This window comes from Fukomys damarensis, unplaced genomic scaffold, assembly GCF_012274545.1.
Source record: "Fukomys damarensis isolate Sample0158 unplaced genomic scaffold, DMR_v1.0_HiC HiC_scaffold_16, whole genome shotgun sequence".
Taxonomy (NCBI): Eukaryota; Metazoa; Chordata; class Mammalia; order Rodentia; family Bathyergidae; genus Fukomys; species Fukomys damarensis.
Genome location: NW_022900928.1, coordinates 101,359,466 through 101,387,390, shown reverse-complemented (window position 1 = coordinate 101,387,390; position 27,925 = coordinate 101,359,466). Strand labels below are relative to the sequence as shown.

The window sequence follows — 27,925 nt, the reverse complement described above, 5'->3', positions numbered from 1 at the left end:
CTCAATGTCCTTAGAGAGACATTGGCCCAGGATTTCTCAGCACCACACAGGAAAGGATATTGTAATATTCCTTCCACAACTCTTTAAGAGTTAAATCTGTATCTGAGATCATCTGGAAGCACAAGCAGCAAGCATTCAGGTTGTAACTCAAGACTTTGGTCATAAGTTAAAACTAATATTCTGGTCATAACCCAAGGTGTCCGTATATCAGATCAGGCGTAACTCAAGAGTCCACTGTATTTGGACAGGGAAATATCCACAGATAAACATTTGAGAATTGTTTGAATTCATGCAACAAAGAAACCATAGTATGTCCTTTTTCCTTTCCTTGGCTTCTCTCCTGAGAACTTGGTTTCTGCTATACAACATGGGTTCTGATGAAAGATGTAGACACTCTTGCCCAGAAGACCAGGAAATTAGGTGTAAGGCCAAAATGTGAGGCCTCTTTGAGCATACACATTCTTGAACATTTTAAAAGTAAGATTTAATTTAAGAATACTTAGCATATCCAATGGAAAGAAATTATATATCAAGATGAGAAAGGTAAGCCAGGCGTGGTATACACCTATAATCTCAGCACTCACGGAAGCTGATGCAGGAGAATTGCAGCAAGTTCAAGGCCAATCTGGGCTACATAGTGAGTTCGAGGTCAGCTTCAACTGCATAGTGAGACCTTGTCTCAAAGAAGGATGGGGATAATACAAAATGCTGAAATTACAAGATATGACTTCTAGTGCTCACTTTGGCAGCACATATACTAAAACAGATATGACTTCTAGACTTACTGCTATCTCTTATCAGCTGTGAGATCTTGAGCACATATCTCAGCCACTCTGATTTGCCTATGCAAGATGAAATAACATTGCCCATCTGCCCATATCAAAGACTGCTGATAGTCCCAAGTAAGATGATATATTGTGAGCTCTGAGTGTGACGTAGAAATAGAACACAGCATTACATTGGTCTTGCATGGGTAGTTCACTATTGACATTGAGATCAGAGTAACTGATTTCTTTCAGCTCCCAAAGTATGACTCAGAGTCTTGGCAAAGACCAACACAGATATTTTTTAGATACCTGTGAGAGGCCAGTCCAGACAACAGTTCAACCCAAGGAAAATGATTTGTGTGGAAACTGTTTCCATGTGACATCATTGAAGTGTCCTGTGACCAAACAAACCTCACGTTGGACTGTGAAGACAAGGATCCCAACAGTTTTTTTTAAATTATTGTTTAGCATTTTAATAAATTCAAAGATGGTTTATACTATAGCATCATTGATAAATCTTTTTTTTTTTTGTACCAGGAATCAAACTGAGGACCTCACACTTGCCAGGCAGACACTGTACCACTGAGCTAAATCCCTGGCAATTAATGATTCTTATAAAACCTGGTTTATGGGAACTGTTTTTTGTAAATAGAGGGATTGATAGCCATTTTAATCATGTCTGAAAAATACTTCAATTCTTTAATCTCTGTATGAGTTAAATATAGAAGAGAATAATTTCAGTTTATTGCAGCCTTTAAAAATTTTTTAATTGCCTTATTTGCAGTACATCCCCATTATAATGGCATTTTTCCTCACCACTACCCAAGGGAAAAAAATATTTTAATGCTATCATGATATTCTGGTAGCTTCTGCTTCCCTGATAGTTGCAGTTAAAATCAACCTTTTACTTCATGACTTTTTAGACAGTGTCCCTAAACTACTTGAAGACCATTGTAGTTCACGATTTCTGTCTTGAGATCATACTGAAGTGTCTTCACAGAAGGCCAGAGCAGACTCTAACTCTGTCATAGTCATTCATGTTTGATGAAGTTACAGAAAGCAAAGCTAAAGTCAAATTCACCTCACTCATTCACCTGAATAGATCCAAGAATCATCATGCTAAGTGAAAAGCCAGACAAAGAATAATAAAAGCTATATAACCCCATTTATATGAAAGCAAGTGACCCTACAGAGAAAAAGCAGATAAAGGTTTTCTGGGGCAAGGGATGAATGAAAAAAAAATGGACGTAAAGGTGCACAAGGAATATCTTGGTGATAATCTTTTAAAAATCCTAATGGCTTCATAGTTGTTTACAGCTGTTGCAACTCCATAGTTTTGGACCAGAGCAATGATCCTGACTGAATTATTATCTGCTAGAATGGGGAAGACTCAGGATGAGACAGAAAATCTTTCTGGACATGTTGCATTTGAAATGTCTCTTAGCTGCCAATTAATGTCTTAGTTACCAGTTAATGTCTCTTAGGTGAACTACTGAATAGGCAGTGGACGTGAGCCTGAAGTTCAGGAAAGAAAGTTGGGCTTGGGATACATCTGGCGATTTTTCAGCATACAGATAACATTTTAAACCATGACTCTGGGTGAAATTTATAAGGAAGTGGGTATAGATATAGAAAAAGGATAAGGACCAAGTCCTTGGGAACCCAGTGGTGGGTCAAGAGAAGAATACAAACCAACAAAGAAGACTTTGGAGTAGGAGGTGGGGCAGGAGGAAGACTGTATGCAATAGAAAACTCAGAGAATGTGTTGTCTTGAAGCCAAGTGAGAAAGTGTATCAGAGAACAGGGACTCTCGCCTGAGCCTAGTGCTTTGGGTTGTTAGGTAGAGGCAGGCTGACTGTTGTATCTAAAATATCAAGGCTCTTCAGGGTCTCAATCCAGAGAGACTTCAGTAGAAAGGCTGAAAGACTGATGTAACTGAAGTGTGTTATGAAAGAAGAGGGAAGGGACCACAAGCAAGCAGTGTGCATGGAATTTTGCTAACAAAAAAAAAAAAGCTGTCTTTTTGCTTGTTTTGTTTTGGAAAGTGTTTTTGCTCTCCACTGCCACCACCAAAAATGTTTAGTTTTAAAACTGGTTTTTGGGCTGGGGATTTAGCTCAGTGGTTCCGCTGCCTGCCTCGCAAGCGCAAGGGCCCAAGTTCGATCCCTGGTACAAAACAAAACAAAGAAAACCACTGTTTTTCAACCTTATCTATCTTTCCTGAGCTTAAATTTCATCTTTTCTTGGCTACTTTATTTTGTTTTTTGTTTTTCCCCAGCCTGCGACTAGTTTATTTTGTAGATAAAAGTCCTGCTAAATCTTGCTGGCATACTGATAAAAATTCTACAATTTTCTTTTTAACTAAAAACAAATCAGTTTCAGAGGAAGCAAAATTAATTTCTTTGCTGTTACTCCCCCACCCACACATACTTTTATAATCTATGCATCTAAGGTCTACCATTTTTTCTAAAATGTCTTATCATCATTATCAGTTTCTTAGAGAAGGAAATTTGCCCTTTTCCATGATTGAATTTCTCAAGTAAGAAATTATATGGGTTCTTCCAGAGATTAATGAAGGGCCAGTTAGACTTTAGTTCTGGAAGAGTTTATATTTATTGATGAGATAAATTACAAAAACAGAGTTTCAGCTCCCGGAGAGGGAAAGAGAAATCAGTTTTGTCAGACAGTCTTTTACCTGAGTCACTTCTCCTTTGAACTCTGGGGATACAAAGTAGTAGAGCACGTTCCATCCATGCTTTACTTACCCAGACGAGCACCCAGAAGGAAGTCCCAGCGTTCCATCTCTCTTTTGAAGACATGCTTTACCAGTACAGTATTTCTGCTTTTATTATCTACACATAAACATTTCTTCTAGTGCCATCGACAGATTCTAAATATTGATCAATCCTAGCAGCAAAAAGAGACTTATTGAAGCCAGGGGGTGGATTTAAGAGAGAGAGATTCTTACACTATTATCTTTGTTGGGAGATATTGAAATTTTAAAAAACGAAATCCGTAAGTGTACACCCACAACAGTGCTCTGTTTTTGCCCCAAGCCCTCACCCTTATGAGTTAATGTTTGCAGATTTCTTCTGGGGTCCTTTCATTTTCTTAATAGGCATGCTGCTTTTTCACAGGAAAGAGTTTGTTTTGTTTTGTTTTTGGTACCAGGGATCAAACTTGGGCCCTTGTGCTTGAAAGGCAGGCAGCAGAACCACTGAGCTAAATCCCCGGCCCCGAAAGATTTTTTTTAATCACCCATAGGAGTTTTATCTGATCCATCTGCACTATGTTTAACAGAAATGCCTAGCATATAGAAACACATAATCCCTACTGTTATCTCACAGTAGACAGTTTCCTCTTTTTTCATTTTCTATCTCAACAGGAGACTGAGGATGGCATAAGCTGTAGTTGCATCTGGAAATTGGAATCTGAACATGTATGAATAAACACAGCAAGGCAGATAGGAAAATTCCATTGATCCAACTCTAAATTTAAAGAGTACAATTTACATTCCAGCTCTCACAGCCTTATCCAAATCACTAGCACATTTTCTGCATTCCTTGTGGTTTAATTTCCTTCTCACTCTAATCATGTTCTTATCAATGTCTTTAAAACTTTTTGCCTTCCTGTTCGTTTACTGAGCCCAGACTAAACAACTCTAACTCTGGATGAGTGACTAGCCTCCTCTACTCCCATCCTGAAATACAAAGCCCTCAGCTCTTAGGAGGTAACTTTACTTCTTACTTCACACAAATGTAGTCACACACACACACACACACACCAGAAGCCATCTGTCAGAAACGTCCTCAGTTTCTTGCCTGCTTCTCCACCATGAATAAATGTAAACAATCATCCTTCCTTCTTGCTTCAGATAAATAAATGTCCCTTTGTTTAGGACCAATTCTTCCTGTAGCACTCTGGATCCCACACCCATCAATTTTTTCAGTGACATAATTCTTTTTTTTTCCAGTGACAAAATTCTAATTCCATCCCTCTTCTCACCTTCCCCAAAGTATAGTCAGTAATCACTACATCACTTCCTCCCCTGTGCACTTCAACAAACTAGTGCAATCTGGCTTCTGCGATCACCAAACACACTTACGAAATTATTATTTCCAAAGCCATTGGCCCTTATTAGACTTGTTTTCTCTACTGTTGATTATTGCCAGTGCCTCTTAATCCGCCCCCTCCATTTGTTGAGCTGTCCAACAAACATATCCATGGCACTATTCTCCTTGTTTTACTCCTGTTTCTTTGGCTATTCATGAAACATGTAATGAACCTTGATAAGATGTGTGAAAAGGGGCCTGCAGAGAACATCATCGCCACTTAAATTTTAAGTATCTGTCTTTTGTCTCTCCTCTTGCCACATATTTTATTTTTGATCACTGTCATCTAATGCCTGTAGCTTCCACACCTGATCGTCATATTGCTAAATCTCCAATCTAGGCCTCTCCTGAATTCCACACTTGTCTGCCTACTGGACTTCTCCGTTTGTTTTTCCCACAGGCTCTCTATTCAATTTGCCCAAGTCAGTTTCTTCCCTTGCATTTTATGTTTCATTGAGTGCACTGCCATCATCCAGTTATCTAAGGAGTAACCCAAGCCTTACCCTGTCTCCCTCCCTGTTCTTGGGATCCACCAACATGAAGCTTTATATGCTCTGCTCAAAGACTCCGAATCTGCTCATTCCGCCAGGATGACACTGCTTTTGGTCAGACCTTTTTTGCCTCCCTTGAACTGCTGCCTTAGTCCCCTCACATCTCCCTGCCTCATGTCTTACTCTTCTTTAGTTTGCCATCCTCTTGGCTGTCATTGTGATCACTCAACAGTGCAGATCTGATTATATCATTCCCTTGCAAAACTTTTTCAATGGTCCCCTAGCAGTTCAATTCAGAACACATTTATTATGCATGTACCCATCCCAAACCAATCTTATCTGGGAGAATCACTTTAGCTTTAAAGTATTACTACAAACAAGGTCTCTACTTTTAAACCATTTCTTCACACTTGCCTGATGTATTAGTCATTTTCCACCATACTTACTCACCAGGACTCTGACTGTGCAGGCTTCATGAAGCTTTCCTCATCCCTACCCTCTGCTTCCACACATAAATCGGCCTAGAAATTCCCCTTCTACAGTCTGAGTTTAAGTTCTCTGGCTGATCTCAATAGAAATAGAGTCTAACTGACACTTAGCCTATTTCTCTCTTGTCCTGACTTTTAGCTAACTGAAAGCAAGGACTGTGTTTTTCATATCTATTTACCAAACTATGGTGTCTGATAGGTGTCCAGGGCATGTCTGTTGAATGGAGTAGGAAGGGCTTCTCAAGACACTGTGGACAAGTTTATTTCATTTGCCAGCATTACCAGGTTTGTAATCAGACATATTCCTGCTCATTGTTTTCCCAATTCAGCTTAATTCAAGGAGCACTTTAGTCTTCTTACTTTCCTTTTAAGAAGGGACAGTTCCTTTAAAAAAAATTTGTGGAAATTTTAAAGCATAAAGTAGAGTATAGAATAATGAACCCACTGATGCCCATCACCCTATCTTATCAGTGTCCTGCTATTCTGGCTCCATGATTTTTCTGCTACTTTACTTCCTGGAGCATTTTTAAGCAAATCCCACAAATCATATTATTTTGCTTATAAATAGCTTCATGTATATCTCTAACTAGATAAACTTAAAAAAATACAGGGTTTTCTTGGTTAGGTTCTAAGTGTAATCCACCTTTTCTTATGCTAGTTACATAGCAATTTAGGCATTATAAGACAAATCATTTTACTGCTTTTTTGAAATATCTGACCACTTACCTTTCTTTAGGCTTTACTTGGGGTTTTTTTTTTTTTTTACTCTTTCTTCCAGAGTCTGTTGATTTTTTTTAATTATACTAAATTATGCATAGCATAAAATTTACTGTGGTCACTATTTTAAATGGATAGTTCAATAGTGTTAAGGACATTCATACTGCTATGCAATCTCCAGAGCTTTTTTCATCCTGTGAAACAAACAACCCCTCACTCCTCTTGCCCCCAGCTTCTCACATTTGTTTTTATGGATTTCATATAAGTGGTATGAAATATTTGGAAGGCAAATGTGGTATTTGCCCTTCTGCTATTAGCTTATTTCACTTAGCAGAAGGGGCTCACAGTTTATCAGTTACAGCATGTATCAGTATCCCCTTCCTTCCAAGGCTGAGGCACATTGCCTCACGTGGATGCACCACACTTTGTTTGCCCGCTTTCTGTCAATGGACGTTTAGGCTAATTCTACTTTTTGTGAGTAATGTTTCTGTGAGACCCTGATTTTAGTTTTTGAGACATATGTCCTGAAGTTGAAGTGCTGGAGTCCACTTGAAAACTTATGCTGATTTCATCCTCAATGTTTTGAGAAATCACTATACTACTCTCCACAGTGGCTGCACCATTTTACACCTTATCTTAGCCAAAAGGCCAAGAAGTGATGCATCATTTTACCTTCTTGTTAGTGGGGCACAAGGATTCCAAATTCTCTAAATCCTTACCAATCTTTGTTATTTTCTCTTGTTTGCGGTTTGGGAGCTTGTTTTGTTTTCTTTCACAGCAGCCACCTTCATAAGTATAGGGTGGAATTAATACTTTTTAAACAAATGTTAGGCTCTACTATAACCAGTAACAACAATTCTTCGTATCATCTAATGAAAGGGATTTCCGACGTGCTCTTTGTACAGTTTTCCTCTAACTGCTTGAATTGCCTCAGCTCAGAAGCTTTGAAAACACCACTGATTCATCCGGTTTTTTTAGAAAATCTCAGACTATATCCAAGAATCCTCCCCAGCAACTTCTCACTTTTCCAGCCACTTTCAGTACCCTGATTCGAACCACCACCCTTTCTCCCAAGTGCTTCAGTACCCTCCAAGGGCTTTCCCTGCTCATCTACTTTTGCCCCTCTTCATTCTGTTCTCAACTTAGAGCCAGAAGCATCTTATTAAAAACAAACCTCAGATCTAACACACGGTGCTCAACCCTTCCAGTGGTTCCCCATTTACACGCAGCAGAAGCCATAGGCCTTGGGAGGGCCTACGCAGCCCCGTGTGACCTGAATCCAAGTTACCTACCTCAGCTTCCTACCTTTCCTCTGAGTGTATTCTGCTTCCACCACTGAAGCCACCTCGTGTGCTCACCACCATGCTCCTCACTGAAAGCCTCTGCTGCTGCTCCCGGGTCTAGAGTGCTCTTCCCCTCGTATTTGTTTGACTTAATCCTTAACTCAGATGACAAGTTAGCTTCACAGGGAGGCTTTCTCTTAATACCATTATTAATTACTACTGTTCCATGGTAATAGGAAATGAACTCACCAAGCACTGGGCTACATTTTCAGCCCCCTTTTCAAAAGTTTAATTTTAAGGCAGCATTTTGCTGAATTGCTTGGACTGACCCAAGACTTACAATTCTTCCTACAGCCTCTCCGGGGTAGTTGGACAACAGATGTGTGCCACCACTTTTGGCAACACTTTTTGAAAAATGGAAAGCAACCATTCCCCTACGAACTTTCTATTCTCCTTCCCAGCTTTTATTCTATAAACTTTTTTATTATCATATATACTGTATATTTTACTTTTTGTTTATCTTTAACCCAGTGCCATTAAAATATAAACTTCAAATGTACAAAGATTTGTAGATAAAATTCTTGTATATAATTTGGCTTTATAAGTAATTGTTGAATGAATACAGTTCATGCGTCTACTCATATTTTTGTGGTTGCTCTCCAGATCTGCATGACAACTTAAAAATCAAAGCGAAAGAATGCCCATCTTTCCAAAGAAAGAAAACTAGCATAAATTGGACAGATGATGAAAAAAGAATCTACAGGAATAAAAGAATAGTTCAATCTCAAGAACTGTTACAGTATTTTCTCCCTATGGTGGAAAGCCCTAGAAGCATAGAAAGAACCAACTTCCAAATTTCACATCAGTAAGTCAACATAATTCTATAATTCCTAGGTATTAATTTTTAAATTTTTTTTATTCATAGTGCTAGAGATCAAACCCAGGACTTGGTGTATGCTAGGCAAGCACCCTGCCATTGAGCCATACCCTGAATCCATTTCTACTATTTAATTCATTCTTTTTATAAGGAAGTGATACTTATTCATTATAAGAAACAATCCTGGGTAAACAGGCTTTTGAGAATGGTGTCATCTACACCACATTTGACAAAGGGAAAAAAGTCCAAAGCCATAAGAAAATATGAGTCATTTGAAGCACTAAGGCCTTATTTGAGTGATTATTTGCATGAAAATATTTGTTTGGATCTATGAATGGAGCCTGTGTAAATAGTATGGCCATAGCCTGACTTTTTAAACCTTATAATCCTAGTGGGCAACTGGAACTAGAAATAATTAACTTGGGTAACTTCAATTTATTGATACTCAGAGAAAACAAAAGGAGCTAATATTTCTTTCTTTCTTTTTTTGGTACCAGGGATTGAACTCAGGACTTTATGCCTGTGAGGCAGGCAGTGGCACCACTGAGCTAAATCCCCAGCCCCAAGGAGCCAATATTTCTTTTAAAAACCATCTCTAAAACCATCTCTAAGGCCCCCCCAAAAAACCCATATAAGTAAAAATAATAACAAGCTTAAAAGAACAAGTATAATATTAACATTACCAACAACTTTTCTAAAGTACTTTCTATGTGCTAGACAGTTATAGATATATAAGTTATATATCTATACATATATATACATACATATGTGTGTGTGAATATGTATATATGAGCAATTATAAAAGAAAAAGTATGGTCAACAAACATTAGAAATGTACGATTTTGGTAAAATCCAAAGAATGCAAACTAAAACAGTGATAGAATTCCATTCTTGCTCCTTCAGGGAAAAATCCATTCACTGACAGTGGGAACTTAAAAGTAGTACAGAGTTTCTGGAGGGCATCCAATGATATAAATGAAAAATCTTTAATTGAACACATTCATACATTGTGTGCGTGTGTGTGTGTGTGTGTGTGTGTGTGTGTGTGTGTACTTGTGGTACTGGGAATTGAACTCAGGGCCTCACACATGCTAACCCATTTTGTCTAAAAAAATTCTACTTTTAGCAGGTGATCCTTAGAGGAAAAAAAATAAATAAGGGCTAAAACCCTTGTGTAAAATGATGTTCATTTCAGTATTGTTTAGAGGAGTCAAAAAAATACAAGAATCTAAGTGCTCAACAACAGAAGATTGCCTAAATAAACTGTGGTACATCTATAAAATGAAATATTATATAGCTATTCAATATTATAAGTGAAAAGTAACATGGATGACATTTATAATATGTAAGTGAATAAAATAGGCTAAATAACAGTTTTATTTTATAAGAGTATATTTATATGTACATGCACATTATTATACACACTCAAACACATTGAAAGTAGAAAAACTAGAAGCACATATTTCCCAAAATGATTATCTATGCATAAAATATCAGCTGTGGATGACATTCTTGATGCTGTCTTTTCCTAAATTATTTATTACTGCGTATTTCTTCACTGTATAATCAGGAACAGTTACACAATGAGCGCAATGAGGTGACGGTCTGTCATGGAGTAAGACAGCCATCATGCTGGAGAAGGCAACGCCTGACAGTAAACCGGCTCTTATGGGGCAATCAAATCACAGTGGAAGGTCCAGGAAAACCAGGGATCAAATCACAAATCAGGAACCTAATAAGAACACAACAGACAGAGGCAAAAAGGCCAAGAAACTGAAACTCTGGAGCTAGGGAAGGGTCTGGGTGATGATGTCTTGTCATTACTTTCATAAGAGATTCCTTACATTTTCTGGACCCAGAAAAACATTAATTGTGGTCTGACCTGATCCTGAAGATGTAAATAAATATTAGGTTGTGTTGAGACCTCTTTGTTTACAAATATAAAAAAACACTTCCAGCTAGCTCAATTAAAAAGCAGGAAGTAGGGAGGGAAGAAGTATAAGAAAATACGAGGCTATCCATTAAAACTGGAGGAGGGGGAATTCAGCCAGCCTTCAGCAAAGGACTAGAACTAGGGAGTAAGAAACTTAGAGCTCTTTCTGGTTTTCCTTCTCTGCAGAAGTTTTCGCATTCCACAGCTCACAAGTTTACATCCTATAGCAGTCTGACTTTTCACTATTTCTCATTCCCAACTCTGAATTGTAGAGAAAAATCATCTGATGGGTGACCATGCTGGTGGGTAGAGGTAAGGGAATTACATACACACAGTTGCATATGTAGCTGTTGAAATCCCTGCTCTTGTGGACTAGAGAAAGACTCAGAGACGGGGATACAGCTCTATCTCCTGTATGTATGTGTGGCAAGGGTGCAAAAAGAGATGGGATTGCTGTGCGTGCCTGGCAGTAATTAGGAGCCTCTCCTTTCTGGTGTTCACAGAGCCTGAGCGGGAGTGCTGGACTTCCACTTCATCTGGCAGGAGCAAGATCTTATTCCTCTGCTTCTTTTATAGGCGCAGAATCACAAAAAGTGGACTAAAATGGAAGGTTTAAATAACATCTAGAGTCTCCTAACATAAAAATGCTCATTTAAATCAGAATAAATCATCTTATTAAGTACCAGGAAGATCTAAAAAAAATGTTAAAAAGACAATTAGTCATTTCAAATGCTGAAGTGATAGTGATACTAGAATTTTCTAACAGATTTAGAAAAAATTTTTGGGAGGAGATGTTACAATGAACCAAAATGAAAAATTTTAACTGAAAACAACAGTAACAACTTTTAAAATCTCAGTGCTTGCACGCAATAGCATAACTGGTAGGATAGCAGAAAGAGGCAGTGAACTGAAAGAACCTTTTTTAAAAAAAAGTAGAACTTACCCGACCTGAACATCAGAGAGAAAATATACTAAAAATAACATGAACAGAGTCTCAGACACCTGCCGGCCTACAAAATAAGATATTTTATTCATGTTACAGAGTTTCAGAAGAGAGGTGAATTAGGTCTCAATGGGAACATAAATAAATAATGGCTAAAATTTTCAAAATTTGGCAAGAGACATAAGCCTACAATCAAAAAAATTACCAAAACACTAATAGGGAGCACTCAAAGAAATCCATGCCAAGACACAACAAAATTTAACTGTTTTAAAAAAGAAAAAACCTTGAAAGTAACCAGAGAAGAATGACACTTTTCTTGAAAAACAGCTGTGTAACCGTTTATCATCAGAACCCTTGAAGACTAGAAGGGGCACAGTATCGTCAATTACTAAAAGAAAGGAAACTGTCAAAATTCTATATCCAGTGAAAACAGAAGGGAAAAGAAGAAATGTTAAGATGAAGTAAAGACAGCCGGTCGTTTCAAATGCTGAGGTGATAGTGATGTTGGAATTTTCTAACAAAGATTTTTTTTTAAATAGTCATAGTAAAAATCCTTCAAGAAAAACACTTGAAATAAATGAAAAAATAGGGGCTGGGGTTCCACTTAGTGGATCCACTGCCTGCCTCAGAAATAGGAAATGATGAAAGAAGGATCATTAGACAGAATATAGTGAGCAAGCCTACGGATAAATATAATTGGTTTTTAAAAATCATTTTTAATTGTGGGAGGACAAATTATAACCCTGATATGATTCTAAACATAAGTAGAGGAAATAGTTAAGGCAATTATAAGTGTGAGAAGGTAAAGAGTTGTAGAGGAAAGTAAAGCTTCTACACCTGACCCAAACTGATAAGGCGATATAATCACCAGATTATAATGTCATAAATATGTAATATAATATGTACAGCAACATCTCAAAAGCTATTCAAAGGGTTACATTCAAAACACTAAAGAGCCAAGCATGGTGGCACAGCCCTGTCATCCCAGCACTGGGGAGGCAAGAGGACGGGAAGTTCCAGGTCAGCCTGGACTATCTAGTGAGTTCAAGGCTGGCCTGGGCTATATAGTGAGACATTTCTCAAAACACAAAACAAAAAATAAACCTCTATAGATAAATCAAAAAAATTCAAAGAAATATCACAAAGGGAGGCAGGAGAAAGAAAAACAGAGCCAAACAAAAACAGTGAGCAAAAGGAAACAAACAAAAAAAACAGATTTAAACCCTAAGATAGCGATAATTACATTAAATTTAAATTTCCTAAAGAAAACAAGACAGCGATTGGCAGAATAGATTTTTAAATATTACCCAAAAATACACAGTCACAAAAAATTCATTTCTAATATGACATTTCAGGCAGGCTGAAATAAAATTACAGAAGATCTGTCATGCATGCATTAATGAAAGGGTAGTTATGTTAATATTAAATAGAAAACTCCTAGAAGGGGGGGGGCATTTCTTAATGATTCAAAAATTAATATACTAAGAACACAGCAACCTTAAATATGTATGCATAAAACTACAAAACTGCAAACTGAAAGCAGGAATAAACAAAAACTGAAAAGAGAAATAAATCAAAATTGATTCAACAACTAGGTGGGAAATAAGCAAGGATATTGAAGAATTCAAAAAGAATATAAATAATAATTGACAAACTATAACCATTCTACCAACAACAGTGCAATACACATTTTTTTCAAGTGTGCATGGAAAATATACAAGTAAAACAAACCTCAGTATATTTGAAAGAATTTAAACAATACAAAGTATATCCTCTGACCACAATGGACTCAAACTAGAAACAATAACAAAAATGTAACAGTAACAAAACCCACACACTTGAAAATTAACACACTTCTGAATAATTCATGAGGTAAGGATCATTTCAAAGGGATTAAAGCTATATTAAAATGCATAAAAGTGAAACTACATTGCATAAAAATTTGAGATGCAACAGAAGCAGTACTGAAATGGAAATATATATAACTAAATGTATAAAAAAGAAGTCTCAACTCAATAAATTTCCTGTCATAACCTGTAAAAAGAAAAGCTAATAACCAAAAACAAGAAGGAAGGTAAAATAAAGATAAAAGCAGAAATTAATGAAACTGAAAATAGAAAAATGACAAAATCAGTTAAACAACTGGGCCTACAAAGATATCAATAAATTTTTCAAACCTCAATCAAGACTAACAAAAACATAAAGAAGACATGAAACACTGGCATGAGGTATGAAACAAGGGTTATCACTAAAGATTTTGCTGACATCAAAGTGATAGTACTGTCAAAAAGATACTAGAAAACACTACAAATGCACAAATTTGACAATTTATAAGAAATAGATAAATCCCTCAAAACATGCACACGTGCACACACCCTACCATAGCTCACTCAGTATGAAGTAGAATATCCGAATGTCATGTAACTATTAAGGAAATTGAATTCATAATTTAAACTCCCAAAAAAGGAATCTCTTGGCCCAGGTAGTTTCATGGGAGAATTTCATCAAACATTTAAAGAAGAATTAACACCAATTCTACGTAATTTCTTTCAGACAAATAGAAGAGTAATTCTGTTTAGTTTAAGAAACTACTATTGTCTTGATACCAAAACCAGGCAAAGACAGAGCAAGAAGGGGACAATATACAAGTATGTCCCTCATAACTATAGATTTTAAAAATCTCTAACAAAATATTAGCAATATAATCCAGAAATGAGTTGAAAAAGAATTACATACCCATTAGTAGAAGTCTATTTCAGGAACACAAGGATATATCACTATTTTTGAAAATCAATGTAATCGCCCATATTAGCAGGTTAATGAAGAAGAAAACCTGCCTGCGTAGTAGTGTAGGCATGTAATCCCAGCACTTGAGAAGCTGAGGCAGAAAGATTGCTGTGAGTTTAAGGCCAGCCTGAACTATATAGCAAGACCCTGTCTCAAAAAACAAAACAAAACAAAACAAAAAAACAGAATCACTTAAAAAAAAGAAGAAGAAAATGTACATGATCATATTAATTAGCATAGGGGGAAAAACCCCACTTGACAAAATTCAATACCTATTCATTATTTTTTAAATTACCAGAAAAAATAGAAATAGAGTGAAATTTACTCAACTTGTTAAAGCTTATTCTCACCACTCTTAACAGTTTTCTAGGAGCTTTAATCACAGCAATATGGCAAGAAATAAGAAGTATACAGGTTAGGAAGAAACAAAGTGTTCCTCATTTATAAAAAATGTTATGCAGAAAATCCCCCAAAATTTATATTTAATATGCTTTTTTAAAATTTTGTTTTGTTCTGTTTTGTTTTGTTTGCAGTGCTATAGATCAAACCCAGGACCTTCAGGCCTGCTAGGCAACCACTCTGCCACTGAGCTTATATCCCCTGCCCTAAGTAATTTATATATTTTTTAAAAACTCCTAGAATAAGCAAGTTCCTCTCAACCTCAAAATATAATATAAACATACAAAATTAATTGTATTATGGAACGAACATGTGAACACCAGAATTACAAATATAATACCATTTTAACTCTCAAAAATTACATAATTATAAATCTACAAACTATGCATACGGTTTGTATGCTGAAAACTATACAACATGTATAAGAGAAATCAAAGATTCGTGTATGAGCCAGGTTTGGTGGTGCATACCTTTAATCTCAGCACTCTGGGAAGCTCAGACAGGATTCTCATGAGTTTGGGCCGAGCCTCAGCCGTGAAGTGATTCAGTGAGAACTAGTCTCAAAAGCAAAAAAACAAACAACAACAACAACAAATGATTAGAAAAGGTTGGGAATATAGTGCAGTGTGGAGGGAGGAAGTTGAAAGGATGGAGGGCCAGAGAAAGGGAGAGAAAGAGAGAGAGAGAAAAGAGGGAGAAGGAGGGAAGAAGAGAGAGAGAAAGAGAGAGAGAAATTAAGCAAATAGAGAAACCCAGAATGCTCATGGTTTGGAAAAATCAACACCTAACAGAATCAGTTCTTCCCAAATTGATATACAATTTGGCACAATTCCTTGCAAAACTCAGTAAGACTTTTGCAGACATACACAGATTATTCTAAAATTTTTAGATAAAGGCACTAAAATAGCAAAAACAGTTTTGAGAAAGGATACAATGAGAGGAATCAGTCTATAGCTGGAGTAGTGGAGAATGAAGAAACACATCAGTGGAACCACGTAAAAACTCCACATGAATACCCTCATCTGATTTTGACAAAAATGCAAAAGATGGCCTTTTCAACAAATGGTACTGGAACAATCAGACATCCACAAGACAAAACAAAAATGAAACTTCACTTAAACTCAGACTCTAAAAAGTTAATTCAACATAGATCATGGACTTCAGCAGAAAACATAAGACTATAAAATATTCAGAAAAAATATAGATATTCTTCAGGACCCAAATTCTTAGACTTAATGCCAAAGGTATGATTCAGAGAAGGTGAAATCAAGAAATTAGACTTCATCAAAACATTGCACTTTGAAAGACCTTTTGAGAGTATAAACAGACAAGCTATAAGTAAAAATTCCTGGCAAACCACACAAAATACTAGCTAGTATTTAGATTAACTCAAAATTAAACAATTCAAAAATTTATGTTTAGAAAATAGACAATACAGATGGCACACAACCACATGAAAAGAAGTTCAAAATCATTAGCCACTAGGGAAATGTACAATGAATACCCATGCACAATGATGCACATCCATCAGAACGGCTAACATAAAAACTAGCGAAAACAGCTAACGCCAGGGAGCATCTGGAAAATTGGGTTATTCATATATTACTAGTAGAGATTTAAAATGTAGAAACCACTCTGGAAAAAACAATTTTGCAGTTTCTTTAAAAACTAAATGCTTAACTATCACATAACCCAGTCCTTGCTCTCCTAGAAATTAACCCAAATAAAATGAAGATTTAAATTCACATGAAAACCTCTACATAAGTTTTTATGCAGTTCTATTTGTAATAGTAATAAGGTCACATGCCCTTGAGTAGGCGAATCATTAAATCCCAGTGCATCCATGCCCTGGACTGTTCTCAGCACTAAGGAATGAACCATGATACACAGAACAACCCAGATGAATCTGCACAGGGAGTTATGCTGAGTAAAACGCAAAAGGCTAATTTCAAAAGTTTACATACAATTTGGTTTCGCTTATATAACATTCTACAAATAACAATATTATATAATATGGATAACAGTTAATGGTTAACAAGAGTTAAGGAGGGGCTGGGAAAGGAGAGAAGTAGATACTATAAAAGGGTAACACTCTCGGCATGGTGGTGCATACCTGTAATCCCAGCACTCAGGAGGCTGAGACAGAAGGACTGCCATAAATGAAGGCCAGCCTGGTCTACACAGTGAGACTCTGTCTCAAAAAAATTAAAAAAAATTTTTTTAAAAAAAGGGTAACATAGGCACCATTTTGTGTACTGACCACACCACTGTTAATAGCCTCATTGTGATATTTTGCTACAGTTTGCAAAATGTTACATTTATAGGAATCTAGGTAAGGGTACATAGAAACTGCCTCCATTGTCTTTTCAAATGTATTTAAATCCACAATTATCTCAAAATTTTAAAAGTTTAATTAAAATACAGTTGAAATTCTGTGGCTAAAAACTAGAATTCTAAAGAAAAACTGAGAAATTTTTAGTGGTTATAATGAATGATTTACAAAATATCCCTCTGCTCAGGTGGGACTCACTGATCTTTTTACTTGCTCTAGAAATAAAAATCATATAGCAGATATAATGAATCTACTCTAATAAAATAAATAGGGTAAAGATTTAGGGCAAAGTGGAGTTTTAGAGAACCTGGAGTTCCACTACATAGACAGGTAAGGTTCTGAGGTCCAGAGTGGCCATTCTATCAGGAAGGCTTTGGTGGGGGCACTTATCCAAATAAACATATCTTCCAGGCATTTGGAAATACAGGATTGAGACAGTGCTGAAGACTGTGATGAGAGATGAAGACCGGTTCGTTCATATAAAGATGATGGTTAAAGTATTAAGGACAAAGAATGTCTGATTTGTGCTATCACAGTAGATACCTTAGACTATAAAGTAGATACATGAAGGGTAAAAACTCATATTTTTCATTTCTTTTCTAGACTAAAGCAAGCTTCTTGCATAAATATAAAGAGATACAGCACATCTTGGACACCAAGAAATCCCCCTTTCATTACTCCAAAGAGTCTTATGACAAACACCTCAGACTGGCTCCAGTGTGTGCCCCGGAGGCCACCGGGAAATTTTTCACCTTTCAAAGGCTACAAGAGGAAAAACTTTTCTCAAACTCAGGCCACAAAAACTGAAGACATAGAATCTCTCAGCAGCAAATGGGAGACTGCTTCCCCAAGTTTTGAGATGGATGCCAATATTCTAAAAGATAAGAGTCTTCCAGCTGAAGAATACAACTTGCAGAGACCTATGCAGGTAGTTCCTCATCTAACTAAAAATAAGGGCGAGCATGCAAATAAGAAGGATGGACATCTCGCCTTCCATCGGAGGTTCCAAAGGGACAATTAGTTTGGCTGTATGCTTCTCTGAAGACTGAAAAACAACACATGGTGACATAGTAAAAAGAAAAGCCCTTTCTTTCCTGTACCTCCCCTTCACACACATGCAAACACTAAACTACAGATTCTAGAATCCCAGCTTCTTTAGTGGAAACATCTTTCAGAAATTTAAAAGAGGTCCAGAAAAAATATAAAGCACTTCCATATTATATTTAATTTTGTCAATATGGAAAAAAATGGACATTTGATTTTTTCCAAAATTACTTACGCAAACACCAAAAGACTTAAGAGTTAAAGGGAAGAAGGACACATACTACCATGCATTTTAAGCTCCTTACTGAATGAATCGGTCAACAAATACCATTTCCCAAGTTTCTGCTATATGGTTGGTGTACCAGGAACCACTGATGATGTAAGAGACATTTCTCCCCACTAGAAGAATATCTTGTAATTGTTCATATAAAGCACATGTGACTAAAATGATTATAGAATGATACTATGCAGAGTAAAGTACTAAGTTGTACACCTCCAACCAATAAAGAAAAACCATATATTAAAAGGTGCTACTTGCACAGACCAAAGTGTGGCACATAATGGTAATGAAATTCATAGATTATGGTGTAAAAGTCATTTTGACTCTCAGAATGAAGCAGAGATATCAAAGATGAGATATACAGCTTCTGTCAGAGCTGACAAATGGACATTGCCAGCGTTTATTTCTGTGGACCCTGAAGCAAGCCCAGCACCACATGTTTCATTCTTTAGGCAGTGGTGAGGGGGGTCCTGAAGGATGTGCAGAAAAACAGGTCTGTCACCAAGTAAGTCGGGATGGGTGGTCAGGGCTGCAGGATGCAGCTAAGGAGAATGAGGGCCGGGCAGGTGAGGGAGATTGGAGATGCAGCCACGATGCTGATCAAGGCCAGGTGGAACAGGAGGATCTGAGAGTGCTCATCTGTCAACAGTATCTCCAGCAACCAAGGAAAGCTTTAGGACAGCATGTTACTTTGTAAAAGTGGTAAAGATTGTGTTTTAAACATTCTTAGCCAATAAATTTCCTCAGGAATCTTTAATACCTAGTAAGAAAGAGCTATCTTCTGAATAAAAGAGATCACTCTTCAGGGCCAAGTATCCTGTCCTTAGCAGAGCCTCCAACTTTTTAATCCCAAAATGAATATTCATTCTCTCTTTCTAAAATTCTCATCATCGGTGACTGTGTGGGGCAGAGGCAGATCTGCTCCCTCTTGGGATGCCCTCTGCCAGAGGTGCTCAAGTAAAGAGGTAGGAGAATATTCTGGGCCATAGTATGTGTTGTAGCTGATATCATGATGGAGTAAAAACTCCCAAAACATGATTTGTCTTTATTCTTATAGATCAGGGGAAAAATCTTGATTTTTAATTCAGTGAAATATCACTTAATCTTCAGCTGCCGGAGAGTTTCAGGCTGTCAGCTATTGAGTTGAATACCTTTGCAAACAATAAAATAGAAAAATAAGCCAGCTTCTTGGAAGGTTAAGGTGTATGTAGATATTTCCTTAGCAATTTTACCTTGGTCTTCAACCATAATCGCTCCCTTTGTACTTTATTTGATGCTTTACCTACTAGAGTAGGGAGCTATGGACGCCATTTTCCCACTCTGCATTTCACGTTGTAGTTTACTGTCAGTGTTCTGAGAATGCCACTCTCACAAGTCCATTCATTCTGTCTCTCCCTGGCATCCTCGCCGCCTAGCAGATTCTCTGGCAAGCCTCTCCTTTAAGACGAAACACAAGCACTACCTTCACTAGGAAATCTTCTGTAGACCCCCTGAGGAATTTAAAGAATGGTGATTACTATGGTGAGAGTCCTAGTGGGATAAGTAGACAACATGCAAATAGAGATGTGTGATATAAACAAGAAAATTGTAAACTTAAGAAATGAAAGGCGATGCTAAAAATTTTAAAACACTGTCATAAAAGGAATGATGAGATCATCGATAGATTGGACACAAATGATGAAATAACAAGCTTAAAGAAATATAAATAGGAACTGGAAAATATATGTGTAAAGAGAAAAAAGATTGAAAAATACATAATTTTCCTTCGCAGAAAGATCCTGAACTTGAGGCTAGCCTGGGTTATGTAACAAGGTACTGTTTCTTTAAAATATCCTTAAAGTTTAACCCTTTGGGACTAGGGCTGTGTTTCAATGATAGAGCACTTGCCTAGCATTAGCATGAAAAAATAACTATAACAATTATAATAACCAAAGTCAGCAAGACAATTATAAAAGGTAAAAACGTGTACAATGGGTTTATCAAAAGTTTAAAAAGTTAAAGCAATAACTGAAAATTTTCCAAAATTAGACACTAAGCCACAGATCCAAAAAGCCCCAAGAACACCAAGAACCATAAATACCAAAAATCCTACATGTCATATAAAACTCAAGAAAATCAAAGAAAAAAAAAAAAACAGCCAGGTGTGGTAGTGCACACCTCTAATCTCTGCACTCAGGAGGTGGGGTAGGAGAATTGCTGAGTTCGATCTTCATAATGAGGTCAAGGCCAAACTGAAATACATAGACCTTATCTCAAAAAAAAAATGTTTTAAAGGATACATGGGGGTACATTTTACATATAGCTGAGCAAGGTAACAATTATATCTGACTTTTCAGAAACCATGTAACCAAGAAGACAGTGGGAAAAACATATGTAAAGTGTTAAAAGAGGCACTTACTTCAGGCTTCTGTAACAAAATTCCGTAGAGTGGGTATCTTAACAAAAATTCTGAATGCTGAGAAATCCAAGATCAAGACACCAACATAGTGCCTAGCAAGGATATTCATTTTGTTTGCAGCTAGCTATCTTCTTCTTATATCCTCATGTGGCAAGGACAGCAAGTATTCGTATCTCCCCTTATACTAGCACTAACCTCATTCATGAGGACTCTATCCTCCTGACCTAATTATATTCCAAAGGCTTCACCTCCTAACACGACCACACTGGGGGGCACAATTTCACAATGGGAATTTTGTGATACACATTAGTTCATCACAACCACTAACCTAAAATTCTGTATCCAGTGACTGTACTTTAAAGGTACAGAGAAATTTTCTTAGACAAACATTGAGGAAATTTTTTAACTAGTAGAGTTTCCTTAGGAAAAAATGTTTAAAGTTCTTCTGAAAGAAGGATAAAAAACTTGTATGTAAAGGAAGAGCAACAGAGAAGGAATGGTTTGGTTTGGTTTGGCTTTTTTTTTTTCTTTTCATTGAGTTTATTGGTACATTTTAGGTATACAGTACAGTTACATTCATTATTGGGATCTTGTACCTTTACATGACAGGTCTTGGTTTGGCTTGATTTAGTTTGGTTTGGCTTGGTTTAGCGTGGTTGTCCTTTGGGACAGAATCTCATTATTCATCAGGCTAGCTTCAAACTCACAAGCCTCTTGCCTCTGTCTTCAGAATGCTATGATTACAGGCATGTGCCACCTTTGCCAGGTAAAGTCTTTTATTTTTCTTAGATGGTCAAATAGATAATAGTTTGTTCAAGATGGTAATAGTATAACATATTCGGATAATATAGCTTATAGATAAATGAAATGAATAGCAGCAATGTTGCAAAGGATAAGACGGAGGAAATGCAAATGCTATACTAAATCTGTTATGAAACACTTGCATTATCCAGGAAGTAAATGGTATAGTATTTGAAAGAAAACTTGAATTTGTTGTAAGTTATACTATAATAAAGGATGAAAAAAGTATTATTGATACGCTAAAAGACAAAAATTGTACAAAAAGTCAAAACGAGAAGGCACAAAAGGAGAAGACAAGATGAGAAATAAATAACCAAGAGACAATGGAGAGAAAAGAATAACAAATACAGTAGCTATTAATTCTAACCACATTAATAATCACTTTTTAAAGTTAATAGTCTAAATACTGCAAGTATAAAACAGGAGATTATCAGGATAAAAAGATAAGCTGTTCCTTGACAAGATATAGTTTAAATATAAAGATTTAAAGGGATGAAGAAAGATATACCACGTCTAACTTCTCTAACTAAAAGAAAGCTGGAGTAGCTATATTTCAGGCAAAGCAGACTTCAGAGCAAGAAAAATTTTCTAAGATTAAAGAGAAATCAATTCTCAAAGAATATGTAACAAATTTCTCAAAGAAATTGTATTTGGCAAAATCTTATCCCATTCATAGTAAGACAAAGTCACATCAAATGAGAAATGGAGAGAAATTTCAAGTTGGTTTTTAAAATCTAAAAAAAAAAAACACAAAACTATAGATTCTTTCCTACTAAGATAAGAATCAAGGAGACCAGGATGTCCATTCTCACCATTCTCACTCAACATCATACTGGAAGTCTTAACTAATTCAATCAGACAAGGAAATAAAAGATACACAGCTTGTGAAGGAAAAAATACAGCTGCATTTGTTCACCAATAACATACTTGCCTATGTAGAAAATCCCAAAGAGCAACAAAACTTTCTGGAAGTAACAGGTGATGATACAAGATTATAAGGCATACAGTTCAGGTCATGGTTTAGGTCTTAAATTCTCCCCAAGGGCCATTATTTTTAAAGGCTTGGTCTTCAGGAAAGAACTATTGGGAGGGATGATGGAAACCCTAGGAGTAGAGTCCTAAGGACAGTAAGTTGGGTCACTGGGGTGTGCCTTTGGGGATACTGGGACCTGACCCCTTTCACCTCTCTTCCCTCCTGGCTGTTATGAAGTGAGCACTGCCCACTATGATGATCTGCATCACCACAGGCCCAAAGGCAACACAGCTAAATGACCATGGACCAAAGCCTCCAAAACCATGAGCCAAAATAAATCTTCTCAATGAAATTGATTTTCTCAGGCACTTGCCACAGCAATAGAAAACTGACCAACAGTTAATATATCAAAGTAAATTATTATCTCACATACAGTACCAACAATGAACAACTGGAGTTTGAAATTGGCATATCATTGACATTAACACCAAAACAATAAAATACTTAATATAAATCTAACAAAATCTGTCAAGATCTGTATGTGGAAAGTTATAAGCCTCTATCAAAAAAAGAAGTAAATAAAGTGATAGATGGTCCATGTTCATGAACAGAAAGGCTCAATATTGTCAAGATATCATCTCTTCCCAACTTGAATTATAAATCAGTTCCAATCAAAATCTCAGCAAATCATTTTGTGGATATTAACAAGCTGATTTAAAATTTTATATTTCATCCAAAATAGCCAACACAATATTGAAAGAAAAGAAAAACAAGGATTGACACTACCCAACTTTAAGACATACTATAAAGCTGCAGTAATCAACAGAGTATGGTATTAGCAAAATATAGAAAAATAGATCATGGAACAGAATAGAGAGCTAGAAATAGACCCACACAAATATAATCAACTGATCCTTGATAAGAGAGCAACATCAATACATGGAATTTATCAGCAGTCACTTCAACAAACAGCAATGGAGAAAATGAATATCCATATGCAAAAAGGCAAATCTACACAGACCTTAGACAAATATGTAGATAATTCACCCACTCAAGTGAGACCATAGATTTAAAATGCAAAACTATAAAACTCCTAGAAGACAACATAGGAGAGAACCTGGGTGACGTTGAGTATAGGTAGAGGTTAGATGGGAAATTCTTTATACTTTCATTTTGCTGTAAAGTTAAAGCTGCTCTTAAAAATGAAGTCTTTAATTTTTAAAAATATAAAAATTAACAAATGAACAGAGATCCAGTTCTAGAACAGCAGGTTCCCCACCCACTCTTCAGTGAAAAAAATAAAACTAACAAAATTATTTTAGAAAAACTAATTGAGTCTCTAGAAACTGTCCTAATCTCCTCCATCAAATGAAGAGCCATTCATTCAATAACACTTTAGGAAGTCCTGGAAAGAACAGGGAAGGGTTTGAGGCACTGAAGCTGTGAGTTACTCACTCCCTTCACCCCAGTTCCATGGAGGACACTCGGGGAGGGAGCAGCAGACACCAGGACAGTCCTCTTAGCTCCCATTCAAGGGTAATGACATCACCCAGGTGGGGAGAGGCCACCAACAGTCCCATCCACCTTTCTTTCTCGTGTTGCAGAGGCTAAATTCCAAGCAAGTGCAGCCATGAAGCCTGGGGACTCAACTTCCTCACCCTATAGCAGAGTAGAGAAGCCTGTTACCCCTGCCCCACTTTGTCACAGGACCATGGTCCCCTTTTTGAACTGCCCAGTTGAAAAGGCCCGAGGCTACCACCTCACCCAGCACCAGACCCAGATAGCAGCTCTATCACTGTAAAAGCAGAGCCACTGTCACCAACCAGATTTTTGGGCCAGGGGCTCAGAATGCTTTCCCTGCAGAGGAGGGGGCCACAAAACAGGGCACTCTGAAGCCTCCCAAGTAAATGGTTCTGTTTGGAACAAAATGTGGTCAAGTTCAGGGCTAAGTGGAGATTTGGGTGGTGAGCAGTTCAAAGGAAGTTAATAGCTTGACAAAAACAAGCTCAACCACAGGTCAGCTGGATTACCTGAGAAAACCAATGAATGAGAGGGCAAGAAGGAACTTCCTGAAGTGAAAACGAAAAGGAAAGATAAAGAGTAAGAGAGAAATGTTTCAGAGTTAAAAGTGGCAGATTGGGACACACATTTAACTTTCTCTCAAACCATCACTCAGATAACTTTTTTAAGGCAAAAAGCTGACAGGGATGACAGTAAGGAAGGAGGCCACTGTGGAAGCCAGTCAGCAGAATGACTTTAAACTTTTCACGAGTAACAGGAAAGCTAGATAAAATGGAAGGAAAATTATGTTCATCCTAAAATGCCACACTGTGTCCAACTTTGATCAATTTTGAGAGTAGAATAAAGGTATTTTTAGTTTTGCAAGTTTCAAAAAATTCCCGTTGATGGGCCCATTTCTCAGGAAGCTACTGCAGACTTACTCCACCCAAGTTGAATAAATCAAGAAAGAACAAAACAATGTGATAAAAGAAATAGGAGCTCTAACCTAGCACAGGGAGCAAAGGCAATCTCCAGTGTGGTGGGAAAGTGAGATTCTTTTGCCAAGGGCAAAAGAAGAAAAACCCTGAAGGATTCAGCCAAGGAAGCTATTTTTACACTCTGTTTTTGTTTTGTTTTGTTTTGTTTTGTTTTGTTTTTGGTACCAGGGATTGAATTTGGGCCCTTGTGCTTGCAAAGCAGGCAGCAGAACCACTGAGCTAAATCCCTGGCCCTACACTCTGGCTAAGAGTCTGTCAACAAAAAATAATGGTTCTGCTTTACAGGAAATAAGAAAATAGTTTATTCTGAATTAAGCATGAGTGACCATGGCCAGAGAACACAGATACAAATTACCCTGAATTACATGCTACACCATGGGAGAGGCTACATGAGCTTTACAGGCACAGAACAAAAAAGCAGGAATCAATACATTTACAGATTACACTGGTGGAGGCTCTCAGAGGCGGAGCAGGGAAATCTTTTCTGTAATTTTCAGATGTCGTTGCGTTCTTAGCTTTAGGGTGGTGGAGGCTGGAGTTCCAGTAAAGCTGGAGACAAGTTGCAGGAACCCTAACAGGCTCAGAATGTTAGTTCAGATACAAAAGTTAAGATAAATGGTCATTAAAGCACCTAAGATAAACCAGGATAATTTTGGCTCTCCACCTAATAGTCCATCTCTTCACAATTGTGGGGTTTTGTTTTGTTTTGTTTTATAGCTTGCCAAGGTCAAACTATCTACAGGATCTTTGGTACAGATCTTTAATACTGAACTTTTGTTCACTTCACAAGTCCCTCCGTTCTCCAAATAAAAGCTTTGCTCTGCTCTTATTTTGAAGTGAAATCAATGTTCCAGCTGCTGTAACACAGGTCTCAACACCCTAGTGAGAATGCTAAGAAGACAGTTTTGTGTTCAGAGAAGCCAGTCATCATTATAAAGCTGGTTTTTGTTTCTGGTTCAGTTTTTTTGTTTTGTTTTGGTTTGGTTTTTGGCAGCGCTGGAGATTGAACCCAGGGCCTTTGCACTAATCTTCATGCTAACCTTTTATTTTTTATTTCAAGACAGGGTCTCACTCAGTCTTCCAATTGCCCAGGCTGGGCTCAAACTTTGAATCCTGCTGCGTGAGCCTCTCAGCGTGCCGGGATTATTACAGGTGTGAGCCACCACACCTGCTTACAAAGCTTATTTCCAAAAGGGGAACAGATGAGCTGGCTACTTCCCAGAGGGAGTAGGAAATGACCCGGGTCGCCCGTGCTGCACTGCTGAGCCTGCAGGTCAGGTCTGGAAGGTCCCTCCTGCTGGAGCGGTCAGGCTGCGTTTATCTGGGAGTTTAAATCCCTGGAAGCTCTGCAAGTTGTGCATCTACTCTCCTCTCCGGAGCCACTGTGTGACATAACCAAGACCCTCATCTAGTTCTTAAACTCAGCTGGCCTGTGTGGTAAGCTATTCTGGGGAGCAAGAAGTTGTTTACATTCTTCATTTCTGAAAAGTCAGGGGCCACCAGTAACTTAAGAAACGAAAGTAAAATCAGCTGATAGTGACATCAGCACAAATGTACCAAAGTTCAGAGAGCTGTTTACTCAGACACAACTGCGAATGCAAGCAAGACATCAGGAGTGTGTCTGCAGCGATTCCCCGCCACTGCCTTCACTCCTGGAGCCTGACTTTAGAAAGCCAGCAAGAAGCACAGCTCACCACCCAGACCTGACTGCCTGCTCCACTGTTTTATGAGTGTTCCTGTGGGCTCCAAACCTTCTTTTTGTAAGTACCTCTCCCCCGGGTGCCTTAGTTGGCCCAGATGCCCCTGCCTCCTAAGACAGTGCTGTTCCCCTAGAGTTCTCATGCTGGCATCTGTCACAGGGGAGAAAATCGGTGCTAGGGTGTGTGACCTTCCTCCCTTTTCTCTTCTCACTTGATCAACCCACTATCTACTGCTCCCCTTCCCTCCACTCTTCAGCATTACCTTGTGGCTCTCTGCCTCCGAAATGAGGAAGGTAACACTGGTAAAACTGACTAGAAACACATACCCTAACTGTGTGCGGCAAAGTCTTGCACAGTCTGTATAAATGTTTGTGGCTTTGGGAACACAATGTCCATCAGAAATATGCAGCCGGACATAAGCAGGTCACCAACCAGCCATGGCAGTACTGTGACTTGAAGGTAGTTACAAAAATACCATGGGGCATTCAGGGGCACAGTGAAGACCATCAGAAGGATCTGCGGTCTCGACTCAAACAATATGAGATCTAAGAGATTCATAGAATCTGCTTTAGGTTATATTGTTTCTCATGCCCTGATGGAAATTCATGATGGGATTTTAGTTCTCTTGGTGCAGATCTTAAAAAGACTTCTTAAAATGTGGGCTGTTTTACTAATAATTTATTAACTTCCATTTTGCTTTTTTACCTGTAAAAATCAGAAAGTTCATTGTGTAAGAGGGAAATGTATATTTCTTTCCTTCTTCATGACAAATGAAGTACATTTCAGTATCATTTTTTTATACCTCTGTCCTCCCCAAATCTCATTTCTGAGATTTAGTTGGTGTGACACTTTTTTTTCAATTTGAGACATTTTCCCTTTTCTCAATTTTCTCTCCATTGTGGTCCCTACTTTATCTAATTATAAAGATTGTGATTGTTTTATAAATTTCTTTTCTCGTAGCAATAGCACATAACTCTGGGAATATTTTAGTGGAAAAGAGAATAAAAGGGCCATGGATTTAGCTCAGTGGCTCTGCCACCTGCTTCGCAAATGCAAGGTCCCAAGTTTGGTCCCTGGTACCAAAAAAAAAAAAAAAAAAAAA

At 37.5% G+C, this 27,925-nt stretch overlaps 2 protein-coding genes across 10 annotated transcripts in view; both read left to right on the top strand.

Moving 5' to 3' along the window:
* Agbl3 (ATP/GTP binding protein like 3) overlaps nt 1-19,202 on the top strand; it is a 76,456-nt gene extending 57,254 nt beyond the window's left edge. For 7 of the 9 annotated variants that reach the window (XM_010616159.2, XM_019206330.1, XM_010616161.1 and 4 more), the window contains 2 exons: nt 8,522-8,723; nt 17,733-19,202. In XM_010616159.2, the coding sequence (XP_010614461.1) occupies nt 8,522-8,723; nt 17,733-18,150 (620 nt within the window). In that variant the 3' untranslated portion in view covers nt 18,151-19,202. Of the gene's footprint in view, nt 1-1,019; nt 1,093-8,521; nt 8,724-17,732 lie in introns of those variants that run through there. The other 2 variants (XM_033764533.1, XM_033764532.1) reach the window with 2 other exon arrangements.
* Nucleotides 19,203-26,190: 6,988 nt separating this feature from the next.
* The window catches only part of Tmem140 (transmembrane protein 140), an 11,597-nt gene continuing 9,862 nt past the window's right edge, over nt 26,191-27,925 (top strand). Inside the window, exon 1 of the mRNA XM_010616167.3 lies at nt 26,191-26,883. Coding sequence (XP_010614469.1) covers nt 26,850-26,883 — 34 coding nt within the window. The 5' untranslated portion in view covers nt 26,191-26,849. The remainder of the gene's footprint in view (nt 26,884-27,925) is intronic.